This window comes from Fusarium redolens (assembly GCF_020744475.1).
Source record: "Fusarium redolens strain MPI-CAGE-AT-0023 chromosome Unknown BKA55scaffold_5, whole genome shotgun sequence".
Lineage (NCBI taxonomy): Eukaryota > Fungi > Ascomycota > Sordariomycetes > Hypocreales > Nectriaceae > Fusarium > Fusarium redolens.
The window spans coordinates 1915230-1941142 of NW_025763668.1; the positions used below are offsets into that span (position 1 = coordinate 1915230).

At 48.4% G+C, this 25913-nt stretch overlaps 10 protein-coding genes across 10 annotated transcripts; 5 read left to right on the forward strand and 5 right to left on the reverse strand.

Annotated features, from left to right (window-relative positions):
- Window positions 1–20: 20 nt before the first annotated feature.
- On the forward strand, window positions 21–3761 carry BKA55DRAFT_592276 (uncharacterized protein; the record flags this gene model as incomplete). The annotated part of the gene is made up of 7 exons (XM_046195369.1): window positions 21–274; window positions 330–891; window positions 950–1297; window positions 1365–1421; window positions 2434–2651; window positions 2736–3273; window positions 3324–3761. 7 exons carry the CDS (start codon window positions 21–23, stop codon window positions 3759–3761), a joined length of 2415 nt encoding a protein of 804 aa, XP_046052267.1.
- A 590-nt stretch (window positions 3762–4351) lies between these two features.
- On the reverse strand, window positions 4352–5713 carry BKA55DRAFT_537253 (uncharacterized protein; the record flags this gene model as incomplete). Its single annotated transcript, XM_046189889.1, has 1 exon — window positions 4352–5713. One exon carries the CDS (start codon window positions 5711–5713, stop codon window positions 4352–4354), a length of 1362 nt encoding a protein of 453 aa, XP_046052268.1.
- Window positions 5714–7558: 1845 nt separating this feature from the next.
- On the forward strand, window positions 7559–8522 carry BKA55DRAFT_736291 (uncharacterized protein). The gene is made up of 4 exons (XM_046201330.1): window positions 7559–7965; window positions 8027–8184; window positions 8246–8281; window positions 8331–8522. The coding sequence occupies exons 1-4, from the start codon at window positions 7834–7836 to the stop codon at window positions 8422–8424; spliced, it is 420 nt and encodes a 139-aa protein (XP_046052269.1). The 5' UTR covers window positions 7559–7833; the 3' UTR covers window positions 8425–8522.
- Window positions 8523–9002: 480 nt separating this feature from the next.
- Window positions 9003–10883, forward strand: BKA55DRAFT_736292 (uncharacterized protein; the record flags this gene model as incomplete). Its single annotated transcript, XM_046201331.1, has 1 exon — window positions 9003–10883. Exon 1 carries the CDS (start codon window positions 9090–9092, stop codon window positions 10881–10883), a length of 1794 nt encoding a protein of 597 aa, XP_046052270.1. The 5' UTR covers window positions 9003–9089.
- A 178-nt stretch (window positions 10884–11061) lies between these two features.
- BKA55DRAFT_662163 (uncharacterized protein) lies at window positions 11062–12097 on the reverse strand (the record flags this gene model as incomplete). Its single annotated transcript, XM_046197622.1, has 3 exons — window positions 11062–11406; window positions 11478–11521; window positions 11575–12097. The coding sequence occupies 3 exons, from the start codon at window positions 12095–12097 to the stop codon at window positions 11062–11064; spliced, it is 912 nt and encodes a 303-aa protein (XP_046052271.1).
- Window positions 12098–12245: 148 nt separating this feature from the next.
- Window positions 12246–19484, reverse strand: BKA55DRAFT_300847 (uncharacterized protein). The gene is made up of 4 exons (XM_046185598.1): window positions 19107–19484; window positions 18067–19049; window positions 14038–18012; window positions 12246–13989 (listed from the first exon to the last, which is right to left on the reverse strand). The coding sequence occupies exons 1-4, from the start codon at window positions 19380–19382 to the stop codon at window positions 12651–12653; spliced, it is 6573 nt and encodes a 2190-aa protein (XP_046052272.1). The 5' UTR covers window positions 19383–19484; the 3' UTR covers window positions 12246–12650.
- Window positions 19485–19741: 257 nt separating this feature from the next.
- BKA55DRAFT_687864 (Alpha/Beta hydrolase protein) lies at window positions 19742–20575 on the reverse strand (the record flags this gene model as incomplete). The annotated part of the gene is made up of 1 exon (XM_046199128.1): window positions 19742–20575. One exon carries the CDS (start codon window positions 20573–20575, stop codon window positions 19742–19744), a length of 834 nt encoding a protein of 277 aa, XP_046052273.1.
- Window positions 20576–21111: 536 nt separating this feature from the next.
- BKA55DRAFT_505632 (general substrate transporter) lies at window positions 21112–22670 on the forward strand (the record flags this gene model as incomplete). The annotated part of the gene is made up of 2 exons (XM_046187209.1): window positions 21112–21204; window positions 21255–22670. 2 exons carry the CDS (start codon window positions 21112–21114, stop codon window positions 22668–22670), a joined length of 1509 nt encoding a protein of 502 aa, XP_046052274.1.
- Window positions 22671–22830: 160 nt separating this feature from the next.
- Window positions 22831–23773, reverse strand: BKA55DRAFT_662167 (Asp/Glu/hydantoin racemase; the record flags this gene model as incomplete). The annotated part of the gene is made up of 2 exons (XM_046197623.1): window positions 23561–23773; window positions 22831–23517 (listed from the first exon to the last, which is right to left on the reverse strand). Exons 1-2 carry the CDS (start codon window positions 23675–23677, stop codon window positions 22831–22833), a joined length of 804 nt encoding a protein of 267 aa, XP_046052275.1. The 5' UTR covers window positions 23678–23773.
- Window positions 23774–23892: 119 nt separating this feature from the next.
- Window positions 23893–25507, forward strand: BKA55DRAFT_639662 (actin family). The gene is made up of 3 exons (XM_046197112.1): window positions 23893–24015; window positions 24098–24517; window positions 24581–25507. The coding sequence occupies exons 1-3, from the start codon at window positions 23994–23996 to the stop codon at window positions 25309–25311; spliced, it is 1173 nt and encodes a 390-aa protein (XP_046052276.1). The 5' UTR covers window positions 23893–23993; the 3' UTR covers window positions 25312–25507.
- The last annotated feature ends 406 nt before the right edge of the window (window positions 25508–25913 follow it).

Consider the following 25913-nt stretch of genomic DNA (forward strand, 5'->3'; position numbering starts at 1 on the left):
GCCTTCAGAGCAACTCAACCATGGCGGGATCACGCACAACACCAGCACTGGCGACCATGCCAACAGAGATCCTGTGCATGATCGGGGCCAACTTGTCTGATCATGAGATCAAGGAATGGACCCTGGCATCAAAGCGGTTCCGCGATCTCTTTCTTCCCCGACTCTGCAAGAAACTCAAGTTCTCTGGCAATATGGAGCAACTGACAAACCACCTTCACGCCTACTTTGCCAACAAGACAGATCCGTTCCGTGATCTAGTCCACCGTCATACGAGGCGAGTGTCCTCCACTACCATGACGCTTGGAATTCTCCGCTAACTTTCGTTACAGATATGTGACATGCAACGTTCATAGTTTTGACACCATCAGTCAGATGAACACTTGGATTCTAGCCTATGAAATCAAAGCCATACCAATTGGGCAGTTTTTGGTGGACACACCCAAACTCCACGGCGTGGTTTTCAAGATCTGGCTCCCGAACCAGAAAGAAGAATACAAATTTCACAAGTTCATTCGAAAGGGCCCAGACTGGCCAGATCCTAAGCATCTCTATTTCAAAACATACATCGAAGAATCGACGATGGGCAAAATCATCCGAATGTTCGAACCAGGGACCCTCAATGGAATTTCTTCCCCTCCTGGATCTTCAAAAGAACACTACGGCGAACTAATACGTAACGGTGCCGATCTCACTTCACTGCGCCTGGATAGACAATTTTTCGATGACGGTGGATTCTTCAACACTGGTCATGGAGTTGTTCTAAGCCTGAATGATAGGCTTATGGACAGCATCAGCAGATACTTTACTCGGCTCGAGTCACTGATTCTTTGTGAAAAGACTCATGACCCAACTGCTACGACATTCGGTGGTGATTCAAATCGGGATCGATTGGTAAGTATTCCTTCGTTGTAATTTGACCTCCTATCACAGTTACTAACACGTCTTGGAGTTACGAATCATTGACAGTATCGCGTCAACACTCTATAATATGCCGCGGCTACGTCGATTTGCATTCACTCTGAGTGCAGTGCGATTTGGTGACCATGCTATCAATGCGCTTACGACGCAACTATTAGCCAGACTCAGGAACAAAGCTCTGCTGCCCTTCGAAGCTCAAGGGCTTGAAGGCGTATACAGATTGTTGATTACCTATTTTGCCGCCCATGCAAAAAGTCTCGAGGAGGTTTGCATTACATCTCGGTATCCTATGTTCTACCGAGCAACATTCACGGACGGCGTATGGAAGATGTCTCAAGAGTCTTTCGATGATCACTCTGAGAACTACTTATTCCCGACTGTTTTGGATGGCTAAAACTAGGTGGATGTTTTAAGTTGAAAGGGGACATGTTGAGATGGAGCTCAAGAGTGGAATTTTTGCACCCTGTAAGCAGACACTGAGATTTTACAGATTCACGCTTTATGTATGTGTGACAATACAGCGGAAAGAATTTGGTGTGTACGGAATGGATCATATATAGCTCAGAGGGCTTCGATGAAATCTGGCAGGAGTCTGGAGTTGAGATGGAATATCAACAAATGTGGCTTGTGAGCCGAGAAAATCGGCCTCACAAGCAGATACTGGATGTTCAATATCACATTGAATCCATGGCTTTGTATGAAACACTGTGCTTATTATGAATTGATGCTTTCTCATCACACAAGCCATGCTTGTAGGACATAAGTTTCACATTCTAGTTTTTTCGACACTGGTATTCATCCCAACCAAAACAATAGATGAAGATACGAACTACCTGTTCAGCGAGATTTCCTTGACAAAAACAATTATTAGTCATCGTAGAAGCTTTTAGTTAGAAGCTTATATTGTGAAAAAAAGATACCTTGTCCCAATCACCCGCGTTGCAGCCTAAAATCTAACCTTATGGCCAGCAAGTAGTTTCATGGCTTGAAATGAACGAAGGAAAAATTACTTCTCAGTGATGTTGGTGAACGACACGTAAGAAGCGTGGCCTGCTGTGTCAAGGAAACACGGAGTGGGCATAGGTCGTTAAGCCTGCGTATTGAGCACTTTGATCTTCATGTCCCAACAAGTTAAATAAATCTCATATGTGGAAGAAGAATCCTTGTCTCCTTCTTGTCCCAGGCTTCAACAGTCACGCCTTGAATTCGGTGAACTCAGGATCAGTGTCTCTGGCACTGCCACTGCCAGTGCCAAGTTCCTTTCTTCCTTATGCACCATTGCCTTGACCACCAGATTCTCTCATCAAACCTCCACATTTTTCTTTGTTTTCTGTTTTCTGTTTTCTTCAAATCCATCGCGCATTCGGTCCCGTATTCTTCATGCTTCTTTTCTGTCTTGCCTAACAGCTGAATATCGCCCTCCTTGCAGCCATGGAACCCGAACAACGAGAAGAACGTGTTGCCGCCATGATGGACGATCCTCCTACGCCCACATCTTTGAGTGTTCTGGAAAAGATGCCGACCGAAGTCCTTCGTATGATCGGATCACACCTTCGCGAAGGTGATTTCCAAATCGCTACTTTTGTTTCCAAGCATCTTCGATCGGTCTTCTTGCCTCAGCTCTTCAAAAAGCTCAAATTCTCTGGCACCTTGAGAAAGCTGGTTTGCGAAATGAGATCTTTGCTTCACGGCGAATTCAGAGACTTCATGATGCTTATTCTCTCCGCTCTAAAGTAAGTATTCGAAAAATCTGAATCTTACATTTCCTGACCGTTGTTGCGCCTTAGATTTGTTACTATCTGCTTCCATTGGACCAGTCCCTTCGAGGAACGTACCGACTCGCACCTTTCGGCAGACAGAATCGCGGTCATTAGTGAATTCGTTTCCAAACTATCATCAATCGATGTGATAACCTTTAAGTTTGGCGTCGAACACCGCTCGGGGGCACGTAGATCTCTGTTGGAGCTTGCCATGACCGAGGCGTTGGGCAACACGCCGCAGTGGAGTGGCCCCAAGACAGTCGTGTTTTCTGGTCGCAGGAACTTGCCGATTTTCACTGCTATCGTGAATCAATTTGCCCCCAACACTGTCCAGGTAGTCCAGCTTCCTCGCGGCTCCGCAAGGAATCATCTTCTCGCCCTGAAATCAACATTTCCCTCCATCAAGGGTTTGAAGGCTGATGTATCTCGCTTCTCTAGTGAATCACGAACCCTCGCTTGCATGAAGAGAGACGTCCTGATTGCATTTGATCGTGACTTTCCGAACCTGGAGTCGCTCGTTCTTGATCAGCTCTGTATTTCTGAGTTCACGAGGCACTTTGGCTGTTTCAGAAAGGCACCAGGTCTGCCTTTTCTCGTGGGAGTCCTCAAGCTTTCTCATTTGCATTGCTAATATGAGCTTAACAGGATGAATGGTGTGAGGAGCTTGCTATGCAGCTGAAGGCGATGCCACGATTACGACGTTTCTCGTTCGCACTCCAAAAGGACTTGATGACTAAAGAATACGATTGGGACCCGTTTGACCGGCGCGCCGAGCAGTTGAACCGCGAAGAGCGCACTTCTGAGCTAAACAAGTGGCCAGCCTGTTTTCCCACTGATGATCAACAGGATGAGTGGCATTCAGGACTCATCACTCAGATTCTCAACACGGTTCCACATCTCAGAGAGCTTTGTATCACGATCTATCCTTGGCTATTCCATCGAGGAACCAAGACCGAAGGCGTCGTGGCGGTTTCCCGAGTTGAAGCTACTGATCCCCGGCAAGGAATTCCGATTCCCCTATATTATACGTTGATCTTAACGAGGTTCTGGGGTAGAGGAAACCGAATTAAGGCCAACATTTAAAAGTCTTATGATAGGACTGGGAGGATTGGACTTGGCTGTTAGATGTTGAAGGAGAGGCTATAGAAACTTAAACAGTTTGGAGGAGTTTTGAGGGAGATTATGTAATAGAACCTGACGAGAAAAGAGTTTTTATTCTGCTTGTGAAGGTGTCTTCAACATAAAAGGCTTTGATACAGTTGTCCTGTCTCTCATCCTTACGATTATTATTAATCCGGCAACAAAGAGAATATTCAGTACATTGAGCGGTTACTTAAAACTTAAAGCACAGTACGGCAACATCACTAGGGCTTCTTTCTCAAGACAGGTTGTAATAGATAACTCAACCCTAAATAGTATCTTCCTTCAGTGACCGTACAACAAACTAGTCTAGCAGCTCAATGTTTGCCAATCTCCTAGCAATCTTCAGGTCGCTTGAAGCTCCTTGGGGTCTTCACTCCTGCTTCAACCTCTGTTCCTTCAGCGATGACAATTTCCCAAACTACAATTACAAAATACCGTCCCGAAACGGAAACATGAAGGAGTGAATAATTTCCCCATCGCCCACCGAGACTTACAAGTAAAAGTGACTATGGTCGTAATTTTTAATCATGTTACTCGCCAGCTTCCTCGTTCCCGTCCTTCTTTTCTGGCTCCTCGGTCCCCTGCTTCTCCTCTGCTTCCTCTCCCGGCGCCGCGTCCTGGGTCATCTCTGTAGCCTCATCTTGAACTTCCTCAGCACGCCCAGTGAGAAGCTTTTCCTGATCCTCAAGAGACCGTATGACAGGCTGAGCATTCAATTCCGCAGTCAGACGGTTGTTGATCTCCTCACCCAATTTCTTGCGAGCCTCTCTCTGCTCCTCCGTCAACGGTACACCCCGTTGCTGACCGCCACACGGACACTGGGCAAGCCAATCTGGTGCGATAAACTTCTGAGATCTCTTGCCTGAGTCAATCACAGCCTCCAGAACAGCAAAGGTGAGATCAAGAATATTGTCTCTGCCGAACGAGTCGGGATCTGTGAGCAGTTGAACTCCTATTCCGAAAGCAACGGACAGGATGGGACCGACGCCCGGGATGAAGCCCAGGCCTAGTTGAGTGAGACGAACGAGAATGTCCCTAAGGAAGGGGTTGTGCTGGTATGGTCTCCATCCGACTTCGACGCCAAAGGTGGCGCTGAGAATTCTGGCGAAATCCATCTCGCGGAAGAAATCCGGATGGTTTGTTACCGCAACAGAAGATCTCCAGACTGCCGTGGAATTTGCCCACACAACCAGCTCTTGTCCCCGCTGCTTGGATCTGAACAGCCCGTATTCTGGATTGCGTAGCTTGTGTGGGATGGAAAGATAGGCAATGATATCCGGTATGTTGAAACCCCAAGTAAGGCCATCATGCCAGCCAAGGCCGTTATGGGAGTTAAGAGTCAATGTCCTAGAGACCCCGGTATTACTGAACATCTGAAGCTGCGCTCTGTGTCTAAAGTCTATAACGACATAGGTGCACAGGTGAGGGAAGGCTTGGTCTGTATTAAACGCGACGGGGAAGTAAATAGCTCTCAGGGGGATAGTAGCATCAATCCACAGCCACTGGGTATCGCGGTTCTGGATTTCCACCGGACGAAGGATGAACTTTCTGGGGCCTCCTCTCTGGTGATCCCGACATTCATTCCAGTTGAGGCTGTTGGGATGGCTATGGATTCTGAGCATATCCGACGTAGACTTGTGTCTGCTCTCACCCACCCAGAATCTGTCCCAGTCCCCGAAGCGCGTGCCTCCAATTCCCGATGGTGTGCCATGCTGCCAGCGTGACCTTGTATGGGATCTTTGCGTCACGCCAGTCGCTGGCCATCCGTTCCAGTAGTACTCGAGAAGAACGGTTCTATAGAACAGATTTCTGTTGTCTGCGAACCAGTGGGGACCATATCTTAGAGAGGTTCTAACGAAGTAGCATTCGCCTTCTGGGTAGTATGAAGCCATTTTATAAGATTTTGATGTACTTTCAAGAGTGTGAAAATGGTGCAATAAATATCGTCTTGGAACTTTCTGAGCTAGACATACGAGAAGAGCTGGGGAAAACAGTCTTGATATATCTGTCTTCTCCCACCACAATACCTTCAGAACCAACAAAACACACCAATTTCCATTCCCAAGCCCAGTACGACCTGTCCGTGATGGTCATATCATCCGGTCTGCAGTCAAAAGCGTTTGTGGCAGTCGACAACCCCGCACATGAAGCCATTTTATACAAGCCGGGGTGGCACAACTTCTTGACCGTTATGCTGCAGCACAAACTCGTCGAGAAATGAGCAATTCCACTGCAGTTTCAGGTTGAGTGCATGAAATGAGAACATCACGATTTCGAACGGCCCGAAGCTTGGTTCCACCCTGATGCTGTCAAACGTGCGGGATGAAGCCAATTCGTAGAGGGTTCGTGGGGGTGGAGAGTCTGTACTGCATGTTTCACTTCTTTGAGGATATTATCGGCACTTATGATCTTGGCTGAAGGCGAAACCCGTGGTATTTCATGATGTTCAGAGCCATATAGTTCTTAATACAAAGATACTTTCAGTTTTTTGGCAGTGTGTGTGGACTAGGGGAATACTGCTTTGAAGGATATATGATAATAACCATGGAAATCGATCGATGGGATATCGTTACTCAGAGTCATGACATCATGACAACTCAGACAAGAGAAGAGAAGAAATGGAAGAAGGGAGGTTAAGGCCAAGTACCGTAGTCCGAAGACGATCTTCCTGCGTCAGTATGTGACTGCTGTAGTAAGCGTAGTATTGAAGAGAAATGTGTATAGCAAGCTCGATTAGGAAATCCCCGACAGCCCGGAGTTTGCGGACACTTTTGGTGAAATATTCTCCGTCACTAGATTTTAACTTTCGGGAAACCATATCCTGTGACTCGATTGCGACTGGTTGATGCAACTTGATCCCTAAGGATCGTGTATCTTCGTGGCAGGACTCAGCCTCAAAGCAAAGGACAATGAGTCGGAAGCCGGAGGAGACAATTTTCAATCCTTTAGCCAGCGATAGCCTCGCTGAGATTAGTTTGAGGCTGTTGTGAGGTTTTTCAAGAGGCTTGATGGGGTTCAGAATCAAGTTCATATGGATTCCTGTGCAGGCTATTCATGCTACCGGTTGAAACCTGCATATCGTGTAAGGTGTAGATCCAAGTTGCTCGCTGCATTTGACTTCTTGCTGTAACCCCGCTCTCACCTCAATATCAACCTCACCGCATCGGCAGATGCCCTCAATCTCTAATCCTTCTTATTCCCGCGTGCCTGAGCAAAGCTGACCGCAGAGTCATATGCCAACAGAAGACCTCAAAAGTTCTCGGCATATATGTTGAGGCTAAGCCTCTGGGGGCTGAGTAAGGTAACTATCCCGAGAAGGCTAGCAAGGGAAGACTTTCTGAGTGTTTAATGCAGGGGTTCTTTTTATCCGCCTACCAATTACACGCCGAGCGACCCGAGGGATCTTCACTTGACAAGATAGGGCTGTGGTTAATGCCACTGCGCTTGTTTGGCTGAAACGGTTATAACGCGGGAATAGTCACACCTGTTTACATTATTTTGAAAAGTCTAGTTAGCTGTCAACCTCATAAACAGGTTTGGCAATATATCCTGACTAGTTCCCGGTCTGAATTTAGAAAAACTATAATGAAATTTGCATTGAAATTCAGAATTTTTGCCGCAGAACGGAATTCCGATTCTGTGTGACCTCCTGCCACATCCAGCATAAATCCATGCGTTGTCAGCATACCGCCCAAAGCCAACCATGGGGGGTCCCCTGTACTTCCAACCCGTTTCTCACTGACGATCTCTGAATGGCTCTTCCGGATATACCATTTTTAGCATCGTCCTTCGATATAGCCTCGGGTTGAATCTCACAGACTCAATGTTACTATTAACGGTGAAGACTTTGAGTGGCACGGTGAGTTGGGGGCGGATGAAGAAGATAGAGTTTCGGTGATGGGGAGTAGTATAAAGGGAGGGTTTCCATCGATATGTTGTCTTTTGTTCATCAGATCACAACTTACAACTTCAACTCACACTCCAACTCTATTCTCATTCTTCAACCGTCAAAATGGTCAACTTCATCACCTCCTTCACTCTCCTCCTCACCGCTGCCTCCCCGGCCCTCGCAGCTCCTCAGCCTCTTGAGGCCCGCGATGACACCAGCTGCATGGACAACCTCCCAGGAAACACCTTGGCCAACGTGCGTCTCACCCCCTTATTTAACTTCTTCAACCTGAACTAAGTTGCTGACTGTTTGACAGGTCAACGAAGCAGTTGAGTGCATCAACTACCTTGCCAGCCTCGGTGATCAAGCTTGTGTAGCCGGTGTCTCCGGCCAGTCTTTCTGCAGACGTGGAAACACTCAGATCACTGGTCTTGCTGTTGGACTTAACAGTGACCAAACTTCTTCTTCTCCTTGGTGAGTTGGCGCCTGAAAACTGATGCTGTATATAGAAGGCTTTTGCTAATCTCGTATTTAGCCGTGATGTTGCTCGAGGTGCTGGACTTGTCATGGAGTAAGTCTTCTTTCAAGTGTATAAATATTCTTTAACTAATACTTTTCAGTCGCTGCACACGAGCCGATGGCAAGGTTCGAGGACAGAACCCTGCTTGGGGCAATGGACACCTCATGGTTGATATCCGCAATGTTCCTCAGTAAGGTATCGACCAGTGCGTCTCAACTTCAATGACATACATGGACGGCTCGAGTGGAGTAGCTTCTCGTACATACTAGAATACATCATATGATTATCTCCCTTTAAACAATATCTTTCAATGTTGAAATTGTGAGCTACATAGATGTGTTATCTGCAGGAAGCTTAATCACTACACATTACTCAGAACAACATCTCTAGTCCCTTGATTTCTGTTTATGCTGTTATGCAAGCCAACAAACAAACGCAATAAATACGCTTAGGCTACTACAGATTTCGCTGTTTTTTATGTTTGCTGTTAATATCCCATCCTGCATCTCAAGTTTGAAACCTGTGATTGGGTTGTCAACCTCACACAAAGACCAAAACAAACTCGTGCTCTTTCATTGCTGCAGCCCTATAATATTCTGCCTAATACAATTCACTATCTTTTTCACAGAGTAAGTGCTAGACATGTTTATACTTCATTTCATAGGACCAGCGATCAATTGCCAGTTTCAAGTTAAATTTGCTTACACCGACCCCACAATCTCCGTAGTCCATTCCATGTCCGTGTCCGTGTCCGTCCACCGCGTCTTGTCTTATGCCAACCTCCACCTCCGACCGACTTTTTCTTCCCCATCCCATTCCCCATTTCCCCCTCTAAATCACCAGTTAGCTACCAAGCATCATGGCTACACCGGCGGTGTACTCCTCCCTCGACAAAGAAGACCGAGTCGACGACAAAAACCCCGGTCTAACAACCGACTCACCAATCTCCCAACCAACAGACTTTAAAAGACTATACAAACTCGATAGTTGGCTGAAATGGTATGTCATAACTCTTGGCATATACCTAGTCGGTGCCATATTCTGCGTAGCATGGTCCTACACCGGGGCACTGCTCGATAACGATGCTTCAAAGCGTCGAGTCTTCAGAACAGGTGATTCTGTACCAGTCGATCAGTTATACTCTGGTATAGCTCTCTCAGCACTCCTCGCGCCAGCAGCTGTACTGGTTCAGTTCGTCGTCTTTGATTTTCGGAGATTGCATTTATTTGCGCTTACAACGCAGCAACCTGTTGCGATTAGGGATCTGGATGATATTGCGGAGGGCGTTACGCTGTTGACACTACCGGCTGTTATGAAGTATTCGTGGTGGTATGGAGTCATGCATACCTTTTTGATCATTACCAGAACGTTGCTTGTGCCGGTTGGGACACTCTCGCTTACTGTTGGGCCGTATGGGCATTATAAGGAGGGCTGGGGTGTTGTGGGGTTTCCGATCGCGCGGGATACAGTGGGGAGTAATGTCACGGCGCTGTCGACTGCTATGGGAGCGAGTCCGGACTTGGAGTTTCATCCTTCGCTTTCGAAGAATGATACTTTTTTGTCTCAGGCGGTGTTTACGTTTGTGGGGAGTCTTGTTTCGCAGAATGCGTTGGCGAATGTTGACTCTGGCGTCTTGGGACCTGTGCCGACGCATAACCTCACTTTTGCAACAAACACGACTTACGATGGTTTGGTCTTTTTCAACTGGACGGCTCAATGTGAGGCAGCTACTGAGGTGAACTACACGTCTTACAAAGAGGACGGCAACACGATTTACAACTTCACGCTCCCTGACGACAGCGTGGAGAGCATCGAACTGCTCTCTCAAGGCTCGCAACGGATCAGACTCTGGAGTAACGCCTCAGTTCACGGCACAAACAAGATCCCCACTTCAGGCACGACGTACTTCCTCTCAGCTACCAAGTCCATCCCCAATATCAACGAGACAGCCCTGCGGAACAGAGGCAACGACAAGAGTTTGGTGCAAACAGACGGAGGAGACTGGATATCTCGCACGAAATGCACGCCCTCCATCAGATGGCTCGTCGGCTCGTGTACCTTCAACGGCACGATAATGACATCCTGCACCGAAGCCCCAGGGTCCAACCAGACCGCTCTTGATACAAATGCCCTTGATGCGCTGGGCGTGTACATGTCTGCTATCCCTTGGTACATCTTCCGCAACCAAATCAGCATCGTTGACGACACCCTCGATGCTCTTTACGCGATTCCTACGGCGGAGGACTTTGGTCACTTCTTTGGAAACATGGCGCACGCAATCGTATCGATCAGTACCGCTGGATACTTCGGCACTTCATCTGTTCCTACTCTCTCCCATATCACAGAATCAGTGTACATCGTGCGCTGTAGTATTCTCATCGCTGTAACAGTCATGCTGTTCTTGTCGGTATCTGTCTCGGTTATCGATATCATTCGGAATAGGATGAAGCATCTTCCTCAACTACCGGCGTCGTTCCTTGCTATTGCGCATGCTGTTAGAGGACCGTGGTGGGATAATGAGTTGGGCGGTTATAGACCGTGGGATAAGTCCAAGACGAGAAGTGATGGGGCAGAGGCGGTTATGTTTGGTGTTGATACGGAGGACTCGAGATACATCAGGCTTGCACCGTCTGTTGCACCAACCCATCGTTGATTCAGTATATATAGCGCTCTTCTCATGTAGCTACTGAGCAATTCATTTCCATCCTTTCATTCTTCAATCCTTTCGTCGATCATCCATTCAACCTTCGTGATTCATCCCGATACCATGAAACCAAGCCCTTTCGACCTTGACCGTTCCAAAAACAAAAAACATGAGCAGATCCTTCCAATCAATCCTCAACCTTGGCAAACCATTTATCAACAGACGCATTGTTCACAGCATCACCCCAATCGGGAGGCCCCTCGTACGGCAGTTTCGCAAGCTTGTAGACGAGGACGCGGGTGAATCGCTCGTCGAGCCAGACACCGCGTCGGATAATCGTTTTCTCGACGTCGATGATGATCTTGCCATTAGGGCCAAGCTCTTCGTCGTCGGATGTGATCTTGTTGTGGATGATGAGGTTGAATTCGAGATCACCCATGTATTCGCCGTCGCCTGCGAAATTGGCTTCCATGAAGTCCATGCCGATGCAGTCCCAGCTGACCATACCCGCGTTGCGGAGGCGGATCATCCACTGGAGACTACTTTATATTAGCCACGCTCAACAGAAGATGAAGGGAGATGAGAGGTGAGAGGTGAACTTACAGAGCGTCGCGGTATCCGTACAACTTGCCACCAGTCTCCTAAAACTTGAAACGCAGCAAGTTGGTACGCTCCCCCTCCGGCAGCCCCGAACGAGAACCCTGAAGAACATTGATCAGATCGATCAGAATGAAGTTCTCCTTCGGTCCCTTCTTCGCATTCGTGAGGTCAAACTGAAAGATCACAAGAGGATTCATGAACGGGTCATTTTTGACACAAAGTCGCACAGTGAGTTCTGCCTTTCCATCGACAGTGGGCGCCATCCACATAGCGAAGCCATGAATACCAGCGCGGTTACCGTCCTTGTCGGCGAAGAGGACGTTCTCGTTCAGCTCGAAGAAGAAGTGCTGGCGGCAGTCAGTCTCACCAGGCTCCTGGTAGTACTGGAGAGCCATGGAGGTGAGGCCGGTGCGGGCGACGACGGCGAGATGAGGGTCCGTCTGACCAAGGATGTCAGACAGGGTGAATGTATCACGGGCTGGGGGAGGGACGTTCTTCCAGTCGCGCTCCTCGTTCATCAGTGCGGTCTTCATGTATGTGTCATGGTTCTTGCTTGGATCAACGCCAGTGGAAGGGTGCATGGTGGCCGTGGAGTGTTTAGATGCATACTCGGCAGCTTGCATTGTAGCGATCTTAGTTGCAACAGAGACTACTCTGTTCGTATACTCAGGTAGTGATAGGTACCGTATCCAAACACGGTTGTTGGTAATTGTGTGTGGGTCGAGTTTGCAGGTCGTGGAGGAGGGAGACGAGGGGATTACGAAATATTTTGCACTAGGATTGCATGCCTACGGATAAACATAAAGGTCATGCGGCATCCTTAGGGCCCGATATGGCAGACCACCCATCTGTCAGTGCAAGCACACTCACTGTTTTCTCTGCCTTGCTCAGTTTTTATGGCATAATTGTCAAATGTCCTTGGTCTCCTCCACTCACACGTCTTTCGTCTGCTCTTGTCATATCCACGGCGTCAATCTGTTTTCATTTTCCCATGTTTTCTTCCTGTTTCTTTGCATATCTATACAAATTAGCTGATCTTCAAACCAAACACTCCTCTGCAAACACAATCACCAAGATAAAAGTGACAAAGGAGATCATCCAAACATGACTTATATACCGCCTCCTTCCTAGCTTCCCTGTCTCGCTACCTATTCTTTGCTTTCCTGATCTTTTCTGTCACAGCTCAGACCATGATCCAGGAACAGACACGAGGTAAGGCGCGCATCTGAGCTGTGAGCGCATAGACCTTAACCCAAGATCAGACTCAGACTCAGAATCCATATTGGATCCCGCTTCACTTTCAGATCCAGTATCCGAATTCGTGCCAGAAGATGAACCCGTTTCTTCGACGTGCAGCCGCAAAACCTGCCCCTGCCACCTCTTCTTCATTTTCGACAGTCTCTTCGCATATTCCAAAGCCGACTCCTCAGGCCATCGGGCTCTTCCGCCGTAAAGCAATACCCTCGCTTCCACGTACCCACTCCAAGGAACCTCTTCCTGAAGACACTCCGAATCACTCTCAGCCGCAAGATGCATCTGGCCCTTGAAACGACCACAAAGAAGCCATTCCCGCACAGCTTCTGTTCCAGCAACCAGAAAACAGCTTATGAACCCCCTTTTGCTCGTGTACGTTACTGAAGCGCCATTGCGGACGAGGACCTTGACGGCATCCAGACTCCCGCAAGCACTTGCATTCATGACCGCTGAGCCAAAACAGGAACCTTCAAAGTCGATATCAGCGCCCATCTCAAGACAATTCGCGACAATATCAACGCGATTCAAAGCGGCCGCGTGGCATAGAGGACTCCAGCCGCGAGATGGCTCAAGATTCAGGACTTTGCGAAACAGGTCAGCCGGCATTTTATGTCGAAGCCGCTCGAATGAGGAGGTTAGGAGGGCAAGACCAGAAAATTCACACCACTCCAAGTGCCATGGAAAAGGAGTCGTTCCGCTGAGATCTTGATCGGAGCCCAACACCCAGTCAACTAGATCTTCTTCGCCCAAGATATAATGCATCATACTCCGGCCCGTCTCATCCTCCCTCAGCAGATCAAACTTCAACTTAGATAGATTGTCCAAAGTTCCAGGGTTGAGCGACACTTCCTCGCAAATTGTCGAGAATCGCGGTGGGTCTGATACAGTCAAGAGCTCCTTCGGTAAGCGTGAGAAGCTGACAGGGTGCGCTTCATCGAACAGACTACCATCGAACCAGCTGATCAATGACGCAAATGATCCCAACCTGCAGACTGCAGCCATAGATGCCCCAAGCGAGACCAAGTGCTGCGCTGTGTCAGCATCTTTCGAGTATATGAGAGGCGTCCACCCGTTCGAATCGGCCGCATCGATATCAGCTCCCCTATCCAACAGGAGTGAGATTCCATCCTTGTTCCCATTCCACGCAGCTTTGTGCAGCGCCGTTGTGCTTGCACTATGTTCCCAAATTAGCCTGCTGTTTTCGCAGGAGAACTTTCTCGACAACAAGCGGTTCAGTACGTCTTTGAACGTTTGTGAAGATCTGTGGGAAGTTTAGTTACTTGCCGTCACGTTCCTTAAATCTGCTTACCCGATGTAGTGTGTATGCTCTTCTGCTACCTCAAGTAATATCTCGAGACCTTTCGTATTCTCGTTTTCAATTGCTTCATGCAATGGGAACTCATGCCCAAACCGCAAATCGCCGCCTTCCAAGAGATACTTCTGGAACAGTTCCGGCAACAAATGATTGAGGCCTGATCGACATGCAGCCATGTCAATCACGTTCAGGTCGACTTCGCCCTCATCATTCTCTTGTAAAGCACTAGCTCCTTCTTGTAACAACCAATACCCCATGCCAATATTTTCCGCCTCCAAAGCTACTAGAAGTGCGGATAATCCTTGCCTTGATGGGAGCGGGACATCGACAGGGCACCCTTTCTCGATCAATTGTCTCATACTTTCATAGTCCTCTTCTTTCATGGCTCTTTCGAACGACATTGCCAAGCGCTCTCTTGGTTCCACAAATTCGGTGAGTTCTTGGGCAGAAGAAAGTAATTGGTAGCCACTTCGAGTGTCCCCTTCCAAGAGCTCGTAGATTTCGTCGAATCCAAGCTCGAAGGAGATCCGACCAGGGGTCCTACCGTTTGCATCCAAAGTTTGAGATGCGCCATATTCAAGTAAGCATTGGACTGTAGGCAAACTCCCGCCCAGTACGGCCATGTGCATTGGAGTGAGGCCAAATCGACTTTCTGTCATTGTGTCGAACCCTCTTACAAGAAGGAGCCTCAGAACATCTACGTATCCTTCATAGGCAGCGATATGTACTGGTGTTAGCCCTTCATCTGATATCGAAGCCTTGTCCATTTCTGAAGCGTGATTCAGTATGAACTCCAGGCATGTCACATTGTTGCAGGCCGATGCCAAATGAAGTACATTCCCGTTTTTGACCGCTGCTGTTTGGTAAAGATGCCTAATATTGAAGGTCACTGGATCGGACCAGCCAAACGGTGTCTCTGTTTGTGTTCTCTGATCCAGGATCCTCTGTAGAAAAGGTAAATTGTGAGTGACAACACACGCAAGAACCGCATTCAAAGACGTTTTGCCTTTAGCATATGGATTCGCTCCCAATTCTAGCAATTTCTCTGCAAACTGAAAAGAAGACTTTTGGAGGTGATAGACGAGGGGTGTTTCTGCAGACAAGCCTGACGCGACATAGTTTATGTCGAATCCACGTTGAACGAGTTCTTCCACCAACCAAATTATGTCGGTTGCGTCTTCTGGTGTGGCAAGTGTATGAAGAGGTGATCCGTGGTCCGTTTCAGAAGAATCCTTCACTATCTCATCAATGCTGCAACATTCCAATAGATTCTCGAGGACCTCAGTTCCCTCCTCGCTTTCACAAAGCTCGATCGCCACGCGAGCGCAAAATGCGATTTCAAATGGTGTTTGACCATTCACACGATGATGGGGGTTGGCTCCATTCTTGACGAGGAGTCGTATCATATCGAAGTCGCCACTATTTATGACATCTTGGAATAAAAGAGATATCGAGTCAGAGCTTTTCATACCATCCCAGTAATTGGTTTGCAATATGGCATCGCGAATTACAGGTATCAGTGAGGCTTGATAGTTGAATAGAAGTGGTTTCAATCCACTTTCTTTGAATTGTTCCTCGTAAGTACCCATCGCGCCAAGTCGAAACATGATTAACATCATTGTCTCAAATTCAACCGTGTTAACGTATCTCTCCTTGCTGTACCGGTCGTTATCTGGTAGATAACAGGCAAAGTACCACAAGCTCTGCTTTTCGCTTAACTCGGAGTCTTTTAGATTTTCGGGGAAAAGACTCATGATGATATTGTGTTCTGGATCCTTGCGATTGTTGAGCGTATTTGTGATATACTTCTCGAGTGGTAGTCTGCCATTAACTCTTGACTTAAGAGCGTCTGGATAAATCTTTGTGAGTAATTGGACTTGACTCAAAGAGACCCAGGCTTTCAGTTTGTGCAATGGCGTGGGGTCGGTTCCTATCATACTGTCGAACTCAGAAAAGGCCTCCCTCAGAGAGTTGACGCTTGTTTCGGTCTCTAGGCTTTTTTCAATCCCCCTTTCTCGGTAGTATCTCTGTAGTAAGCCCAGAACCTGAAGGCATAGTTTGTTCAAGTCAAGATCGCGGTGTTCACTTCTTGGGCTCTCCCCAGCACTTTCGAACACCATAGTCAATGGCGTAGCACCATGAGGTGTTCTTCTCTGAAGCCCTTTGATCGCCTCTTCTGGATTCAGCTCGAATATTCCATTGACAAACTCATAGTTCAAGGGACGGTCTTGCGCCCAGTGATGGAAGATGTTGTAGCCATCTTGGTCCTGACTCATAAGAGATATTCCAAGATCTTTAAAGACCTCGAAGGGGCGCAAGCTGCCTTGACGCTCACACAGGTGAATTGGTAAGTCGCCTTTGTCGTTGTAGGTATAGGGATCGAACCCTGTAATAACCAAAGCTTTGAAGACATCAAAGGCGTTATGCTTGACTGCCAGGTGTAAAAGCCCATTGACCGGACCGGAATGTCGAACTTGATTCTTCAGTCTCCTATCTGCAACACAGTACTTGAGCAGATCAACATTGTCGCTGCAAACAGCTGAAACAATTTGGGAAACCAAATTATCGTCCGACATCAAGGCGCAAGAACCAACCAAACTCAAATCTCTTGTCAGAGAGAAGTCGCATTCTTGAGCCCAATTCCACACAATTAGGCCCAGCTCAGCACCCCAGCCGGTACTGTATGCTCCGGTTGAACTGAGGAATTTCAAGAGCATGCGAGTCGATACTTCTGCTACATGATTTGACGTATCAGTGGCCACGAGCCATTCTTGAAGTACCTTGACCTCAGTGACGGAGGGAGTGGTGTGGGAGCATAAACAGCGAAAAACGGGGTATAGGTCATGAAATATCGATGCAAACAAACAGGTGATAGATAAAACGGAGAGCGTATTTGGGGGGATTAAATGGTCTGAGCAAAGCGCTCCAGCATGCATCAGGCAGTCAATCGTCATATCTCGTCGCTGAGTTGAGGGCAAGAACTCGTTTCTTCCAATGATCATAAGATCACGATGTTGGTTCTTCTCCCCACTCATCTCCGCCAATCCAGGAACTGCCAAAATAGACATGAACGCGAGGTCTAGAGGGGTTGCGGCATCCAGCTTATCGTTCACATCCGAACTACTGCTGATCAAGAAGCTGCATATCTCAGGAAGATTCAAAGCAGCAGCCATGTGCAGTGGCTTAAACGAGGGGGTCCTTACTATCCTCCAAGCCTGTATTTCGGTCTCATTCTTCGTGTCGAATCTCGACCCGATGCCAGTGGCATACATAACATTCTTGAAGACCTCAACAGCCCAGCACATAAAATATGCTCGCTTGGAAGGCTGGAACAGAGACTTTGCTAAATCCAGAATGTTTGATTCACCCAGTCCGTCTTTTGTGAGCTTTATCCACAAGAGAGCGGCATGTCTGTAGAATGGGTAGCTCCCGTCCCTTTGACGAGTAGCAGCAACTTGTTGGTTCGGCTCATCAGGCATCTTATCAAAGTTCTCCATCTGAAGAAACTTTAGGCACTGCGTAGCAAGAAGGGAGTTCATTTTGGGTTGGGCAATCCAATATTTTTCTATGCCAGTCGTTTGAAAGATTGCTTTCTCGTCTTCCAGGAATTCGCGGACAGAGAAGTGGGCAAATTCGAAGTATTTCCCATCTGTAGATTTCCGGATGAGGCTGCTGCACCTCTTCATTATTTCGTATTCCGGTACAATGCTGCCCTCATCTAGCGTTCCACCTATTGCTGGTGTTGAGACCGCTTGTCGAAGCTCAACTATTGTCAACTTTGGATCTGCTACGGCCATGAAATGAAGACACATCTGGACCATGTTTTGTACACCAACAGAGCAGCTGTTGACTCGTTCGAGAAGGCGACGATAACTCTCAGGAAGATCTGGGGGGAGCTTGCTTAAAGCCTCGCGGCGCTCTTGGTCGTGAGCACAGTTGCACAGGTAGTCCAACTGACAAACTACCCATCTAAACCTAGACTCTGTTATTTTGGCTTTTAGTGCACAATCACGGTGGTCTTACATCCCATCGGCCTTTCCTACCAAAGCACTCCGGATCTCCTCTTTCATATCCGCACTGGCCAGCTGCAGTTGTCGTGTGCGAATCCTCTTATCAACTTCGGCATTGACGTAGAGCTCAACATCCTCAGTATGTGCTGCTATTTGGATAGGTTCAAATTCTTCTTCGAGTCGTACACGAATGTTGTAGTGATCCCGGCTGAAAAGAGCCATTGAGAGTCTCTCAGAATAGTCGGCTACTTGAATCAAGTTGTCCACCACTTCATCAGTCAAATCATCGCACTCATCGAGACCATCGACCACAATGATGGTTTGATCGAATGTTTCACACATTTGACTGATCTGGGCTCGCAGTTCGTCTGCATCTGGGGTCTGTGGGAGTCCTCCTGGTGGGTAAAGACTTTCGTAATACGCGTCCAGGACGTTGTAAGATTCATCGTTTTGACGTGCAAGTTGAGAAGCCAAAGCACCAAGGATATTCACTATGTTCCATGTTTTTGAATCCTTGTAGTCACAAAAGAAGAATGCCATTCCTATCCTGCGAGAAGCGTAACTGCGAGAGAGAGCCTCTTGAATAACGGAGCCAGCGAGGATCGTTTTCCCTGCTCCAGGTATACCAGTCAGCCACAGTTTGGAGCCTGGTGTTTCGAGCCAGCGAATAAAAGTTGGCGACTCAGTCAGCCAAAGTCCTGTCATTGAATGACGAAGCCTGATACTTGTTTGCAGTGCAGGTTGTGGATTCGCTTTCATGAAATGGTCAAGAATGCGCTTTTTTCGGTCATTGATGGCTATCATGGTGTTGATCTCAATCCTTCTTGCCACCTCTCCTAGAGCCGTAATCTTCTTGTCTATTTCATCAGATTTGGAGAGCGATAGCTGTATCTTCCGCATCGAGTCAGCAAGAAGGGCGACACTGATGGTTTCCTTGTGTCGGGACAGCTCGGCCAGAAGCTCTTTCGTTTCTGACGATGAAAAGGGCCATTTGAGCTGTCGAACGATCCCGTCAAACTTGGATTTCTTGAAACTTTCGGAGGCTTTTTTTACTCTTGATTCAATTCTGTTGAATGTCTTGTAACAGTGATTAAGATAGTGGTTCCTCAATGTCGGGTCGAAGGATTGCCCTTCATCCTCCAGATCTGATGTCAAAGCCTCAAGGCGTCGCAACACGCTTGCGAGATTGTTGATCTCATCAACAAGGCTCTGGATCTCATCCTTTGCATCTTTGGCGGCTCTGACAAACTTGTATGTGGTTTTGAAGACAAGATCGGCAAGTGAGATTAGACCGGCGATACTGGCAGCAAGAGAGAGGGGATCAGCCATGGCGAGCGGCTGTACCAGAATTATCGCGTTTCAATCTTGATCATTATATTGAATAAAATGGACTCCGTCCCGGGGATTGAGACTTATCATACCACCCCGCATGGTGCGGCTGATGGGAAGGTAAGATCATGCAAGTCCTGTCAGCCCTCCACTGCAGAAGGTGCCTTACTGCAGTTTCTGCCTAAAGCAGGCGCACTCAACCCAGACCAGGCCTTTGAAAGCGACTTAAACAACTTTGTAATAAATGACTTGCACTACCTTACCTAGATTGGTAACAGTACACCCAAGCTTGTATCTACGAATTTTCAAGAAGGTGCCCTTGTTCTTTTCGCATCCAGCCGTCCTTGGAATTGACCAGGCTACAAGATCTCAAAGTCTATGGGCAATTCTTTCCCCTGGACCCAAGCAGCAACACCAGCAGCAAACAACTCCGGTAACTGTAAATGCCAAGGGTGATAAGCATCTCTCACAACAACAGCCTCATTCTTGACTCCCTTCTTCTGTCCTCCCTCTCTCAGAATAACTCCCATATCTCGTACAGGGTCAATCTGATCCATTCTCCCTCCCGAAATAACACAAGTTCTCACTCCAGAATCAGCAATAGCTTTGACATCCTCCATACTAAAGGCATTGAGCTCCTTATTCATCGCCTTGGCCCTCTCTGGTGAATGGTTCTTCTTCGCTTCGGCAACCCATTCCTCATAGTCAATTCCCTGCCGCCGCAGTGACGTCTCGAGTACACCGGGAATATTCTGTATGCTATTCACAATTGACATGGCCATCGGGTGCTCCATGAACCATTTGAACATCCCCCTGTAGGGATAAGCACCTGTTGCAAACGTCGACAGCACGACCTCGGGATGGCGAGGTGTGAGAACGAGCGCAACGAAACCACCCAGAGATAAGCCAACGACGTGTGCTTTTCCGCCATGAGAGTGCTTTTGAATGACTTTGTATACTTCGTCAGCAGCCGATGCGAGTGTTAAAGGACGCCCGATGTCCCAAGATCCAGAGTGCATTGGAAGGTCGACGAGTATTAGATGATAAGAGGCCAGTGACTGCTGGGGAGCAACCAATTTCCACTCTATATGACTACCTCCGCCACCGTGTAAGAATACTACTGATTCATTCTGGTCTTTGTTGCGTTCCTCAAAGTAGAGCAGTTGCTCTTCGTCAATGGGTACCTCGGACATGTTGACAGTTGTTCGGGAACAAATTATTTACATAAAGTATAATGACTTTTGACAGCAGCGAATCATAGAGATCTCTAACAAGTTTAACAGGAACTGAAACTAATTGGGGCTTGGCATGTATTTAAAGTATCACAGCAACAGGCTTTGGGAGAACTAAACTCTCATCGCTGCTGAGCTCCCGGGTAATCGGCAGACTTTGGTGATAAGGAACCAACATGCATACGTATCACAGCTAAACATTGGTCAAATCAATACGAGGTCATTACCTTGGATAGACTCGGTTCAAAAGTTCATGAACTACTCAGATAAAGGCCAATCAGCCTTGTTGTCCTTACAAACCCGGATTTGGAAACTCTCATTCCAATCCAATGTCATGATGATCGCAGGGGGATCAAAAACAGGGGTAATCCACGCCACAGCGCACGTGGACCCACCCCCATGACAAGCTAACTCAAGCTACCCCAGATCACCACCTTGAACCTTCAACCTTACCCCTTCACCAACCCATTTTATCGACGAAATATCCGACCGCCAGAATGGCCGGTATTAGACTCCGCGATGTCAGCGGGTACCTGATCTTGCTCATCGCAATCACGACTCTGGGGTCGTTGCAGTTCGGTTTTCACTTGGTACGTTCCTAAAGCTCAGATCACCATGATAATAGCTAACTCTTCTCCAGGCTGAACTCAACGCACCCCAGGATGTTATTACGTGCCGCAAGAAATCGATCTCCGCCCTCGATAAGATCAAAGGACTGGTCTACAAACCGAAAGACGATGCTGTATCGGGCTTCTTGCCACATTGTATTCCCATGGATGAGGCTTCTTTTGCGACGATATCTTCAATCTTTACGCTTGGTGGGCTGTTGGGAGCTTTGACCTCTGGACCCTTCTCGTCCAAGCGTGGACGTCTTCCTGCGATGCGTATCACAGGTCTGCTCTACTTGTTTGGGGCGGCTGTCGAGACCGTCGCAGGAAGCGTCTTCATCATGGCTTTGGGGCGCTTGTTTTCTGGTATCGGAGCTGGAGCGTCGACTGTCGTTGTTCCTCTTTACATCAGTGAGATTGCGCCGCCTAAGGAACGAGGACTGTTTGGCTTTATGACACAGATCTCGATCAATGTTGGTATCCTGGTGGTTCAGACCATGGGATTCTTCTTGAGTTATGGCACTGCTTGGAGATGGATCCTTGCTACTGGAGTCTTCATTGCGACAGCTCAAACACTGGGCCTCTTCGTTGTGCCAGAAAGTCCATCGTGGCTGGCGGCGCAGGGCAATGCGCCCAAGGCCAAGCGGACCCTCCAGAGAATTCGTGGCAACGGCTACGACATTAACGAGGAGACTGAGTCTTGGGACTCAGATGAGCGTGATGCGTCTGAGGAAGATGGCTTGCTTCAGGCGGATAGTGCCTCTGAATCACCATCAAAGAACCGGATTGAACATCTTGGATTCTTCGAAGTACTGAAGGATCCCGACACCAGACCTGCAATCGTCGCCGTTGTAGGCATCATGTTTGCCCAGCAGCTTTGCGGTGTCAACTCGATCATCATGTACTCGGTCTCTCTTCTTGCCGACTTGCTGCCTGTTTCTTCATCGCTGCTCACTATTCTCGTTTCTGTTGTTAATTTGGTTACGACTATCGCATGCGCACCTCTTCCAGATCGCCTCGGTCGTAAGACTTGTCTGCTTGCATCCATTGTCGGACAGGGAACTAGTGCTTTGATCCTGGCCATCTCAATTGTGTTTGGAGTCAAGATCCTCTCAGCCATCGCCGTCGTGGTCTTTGTCGGCTTCTTCGCAGTTGGTCTGGGCCCAGTACCATTCCTGATCTCCTCCGAGCTGGTCGGACAGGAAGCTGTCGGCGCCACGCAAAGTTGGTGTCTAGCAGCTAACTACGCAGCGACTTTCCTGGTTGCTCAATTCTTTCCAATCGTAAACTCAGCACTTAACGACTTGCTGGGCGGCCACGGATGGGTCTACTTTATCTTTGCAGGTCTAGCCGCTGGATCTGCCATCTTTGTGTTCTGGAATGTACCAGAAACAAAGGGCAAGAAGGACGTCGATGAGGTTTGGGGCAGGACAAGGCGCGTTGATTAGAAGCCTGCGACAAATGCTGCCCTGATCTATCATCGCTAAGCGCTCACGATTGCTATAAAGCGTGGGGTACGCGCGCGGAGTGATTTTTTCATTTGTATTCAAGCAGCGTACTCTAGATATTCGCAGATGGCTCTACAGATAGAACGAAGCGCTTGCTGATTTACCGAAAGATTCGCTTGCTGCGGATCATCTGCTCCAACTGCATGACGCCCGCCTTGACTCCGTCAATGATGTAGACAAGGTTACCATCAGCCTTGCCGTACTCCTCGATAGCCGTTGATCGGATGATTTCCTCCAGACCAGCCATACCACCGCATCCCATGAGCACAACCGACACTTGTCCCTCATTGAGCAACTTTCGTGTCGCCTCCTTGAGCTTCTCCCTTACCTTCTCAGGGGGAACAGTGTGAAAGTCGCCCGCCGTAAGTCCAGACGAGAAAACACCAGCAAACTTGCTATTCACCCCATCCTTCTCCTGTCCAAGAAAGTTCTTCACACCATGCGACAAATGGTCTTCCCACCACATTCCGGTCGTGACGATTCCCCATTTTCCTGTATTATCCGGCGCAGCCATAAGCGAAAGAGACGTGAGAATACTTGCTTCAAAAATCCCCGTCACAGCAAGATGTCGGTACCTAGTCAACTTTGACACCAAGCAATGAACGCTGAAGCACGCAACGAGAACACCGTCGTACTTATCAGACTCAAGCTCCTCCTCGATCTTGGGATCATCGAGAACGGCCTGCGTGCTGCGGTCGATGCCCTCTTGGTCGTTGATGCTCCCTGGGGCGAAGTCGGGAGGGGCTGTGTAGGTATATATCTCAACTGACTTTTGTGACACATCAGCCTGTGTAGAGTTTATAACTGTTTGTTTTAGCTGTGTATCATACGTCTGGGAGTGACATTTGGCGGATGGCGTTGGCCATGCCGTCTGTCATGATGGTGGATGAGTTTGGGTTTAGGACGAGGATGCGGAGATTCCGCCGGAGGAAACGGAGTTCGGACATATTGGCCTAATTTTGAGACTCAGTTGTAAATATCAGGACAATTATAACTCAATAAAGTTCTAGAAACTGCTCTCGCCCTCAGAAGTAATATTCCTCAGTTCTTCTTGAGAGGGGCCTCTACATGACGGCAGCTAAAGAGCTCGCGGGGCGCCACGTGATCCGCCTCAGCCACCTCTGACGACGGTCGGCCACTCGAACCCCACTACTGACGACCACCTCAACCTCCTCTAAGCTGAAGCTCCCATATACCAACACGACACCTCCTCGACCTCACAACCCTCCCAATACACATCTCCCGTCGTGGCCCATCGCAAAAATGTCTAACCCTCCACCCATTGGTAAGCTCCTCCTCCCCCCTCCCAAGCTCCAGAAGCTCCATCTCTCCCCTGACGCAAGCTGACCTTAACCTCTACCGCTTAGTCCTCGACGGAGGTACCGGTTTCCTCAAGGTCGGATATGCCGCGCAGAACTTCCCCGAGCATCAATACCCCTCCATCGTAGGCCGACCGATCCTTCGTTCCGAGGAGCAGACCGATAGCGATGTTGTCATCAAGGATATCATGTGCGGTGACGAAGCTGCCGCTGCGAGAACAATGCTCCAGATTAGCTACCCCATGGAGAACGGTATCGTTAAGAAATGGGACGATATGGAACATCTTTGGGATTATACCTTCTTCGAGAAGCTCAAGGTGGATCCTACGGGCCAGAAGATTCTCTTGACAGAGCCTCCTATGAACCCTCTTAAGAACCGAGAGAAGATGTGCGAGGTTATGTTTGATAGATATAATTTTGGCGGTGTCTACGTCGCCATTCAGGCTGTTCTGGCTCTATACGCTCAAGGTGAGTTTACCCAGAAGCTTCATTGCTTCTTGCGCAAAGTTGGTGCTGATTAATGCGGTGTAGGTCTTAGCTCCGGCGTTGTCGTCGACTCTGGCGATGGTGTCACACACATTGTGCCCGTCTACGAATCCGTGGTCCTCAACCACCTCACGAAGCGATTAGACGTTGCCGGCCGAGACGTCACGCGCAACCTCATCAAGCTGCTGCTGCGCCGCGGCTACGCTCTCAACCGAACCGCCGATTTCGAAACCGTTCGCCAGATCAAGGAGAAGCTATGCTACGTGTCGTATGACCTCGAGCTCGACAAGCGCCTGAGCGAGGATACCACTGTGCTTGTTGAGGATTACACCCTGCCGGACGGACGTGTGATTCGCGTTGGTAGCGAGCGTTTCGAAGCGCCCGAGTGTCTTTTCCAGCCTCACCTCGTCGATAGCGAATCCCCCGGTCTGGGCGAATTCCTCTTCAACACTATTCAATCAGCCGACGTTGATATCCGCTCGTCTCTGTTCAAGGCTATTGTTCTGTCTGGTGGTAGCAGCATGTATCCTGGTCTTCCGTCGCGATTGGAGAAGGAGCTCAAGCAGCTGTGGCTTACACGAGCGCTGCAGGGCAACCCTGAGCGTTTGAGCAAGTTCAAGGTGCGGATAGAAGATCCTCCGCGACGTCGACACATGGTGTTCCTTGGTGGTGCGGTGTTGGCCAACATTATGGCGGACAAGGAGAGTATGTGGGTTACCAAGGCGGAGTGGGAGGAGGAGGGTACTAGGGTGCTTGAGAAATTGGGACCGCGATAAGAGAGAGCCTCTGAGCGTTTGTTAGAGGGGATGGTATTTTGCGTTCAAGTTAGTTTGTGGTAGACAGCAAGAAAAGACGTTATGAAGATTATGTTGCCTTCATTGAGGGTTGCTCATTTCTTTGTTTACGCCAATTGGATGAATTGACCATTCCAGACAGTTGCGCAAGATAAGACCATTGAGAGTGACAGCATGGGAAGTATAGTTCATGATCATTCCAAAACTGTGTCCAATGTAACCATCACCAACAAGCTTAACACCAAAAAACCAGCTTAGTCATCACTGATATGTGACAAACAGTCGCAAAGTTCTGGAACACGAGGCATGAATCTCAATCATACCAAACCATCTTCACCTTTATCTTTTGTCGCAATCACTCCCATCACCAGCGCAACTGATCGCTTCACAGCCAGACTCATAACCATCTTATTCCCAATCCCCTAAAACTCCACAGGGCTCCGCAGCGATACCCCATATCGCGTCTCTCCCCAAAGGAATACGGTAGAGATCCGCGCCGCAAGAGGATTCGAACTGGAACTGAGTACAACGGCTGCAGTTACCGAGAAACCTTACAGTGCTGTACCGTTTTTAGAGTCTGCGCG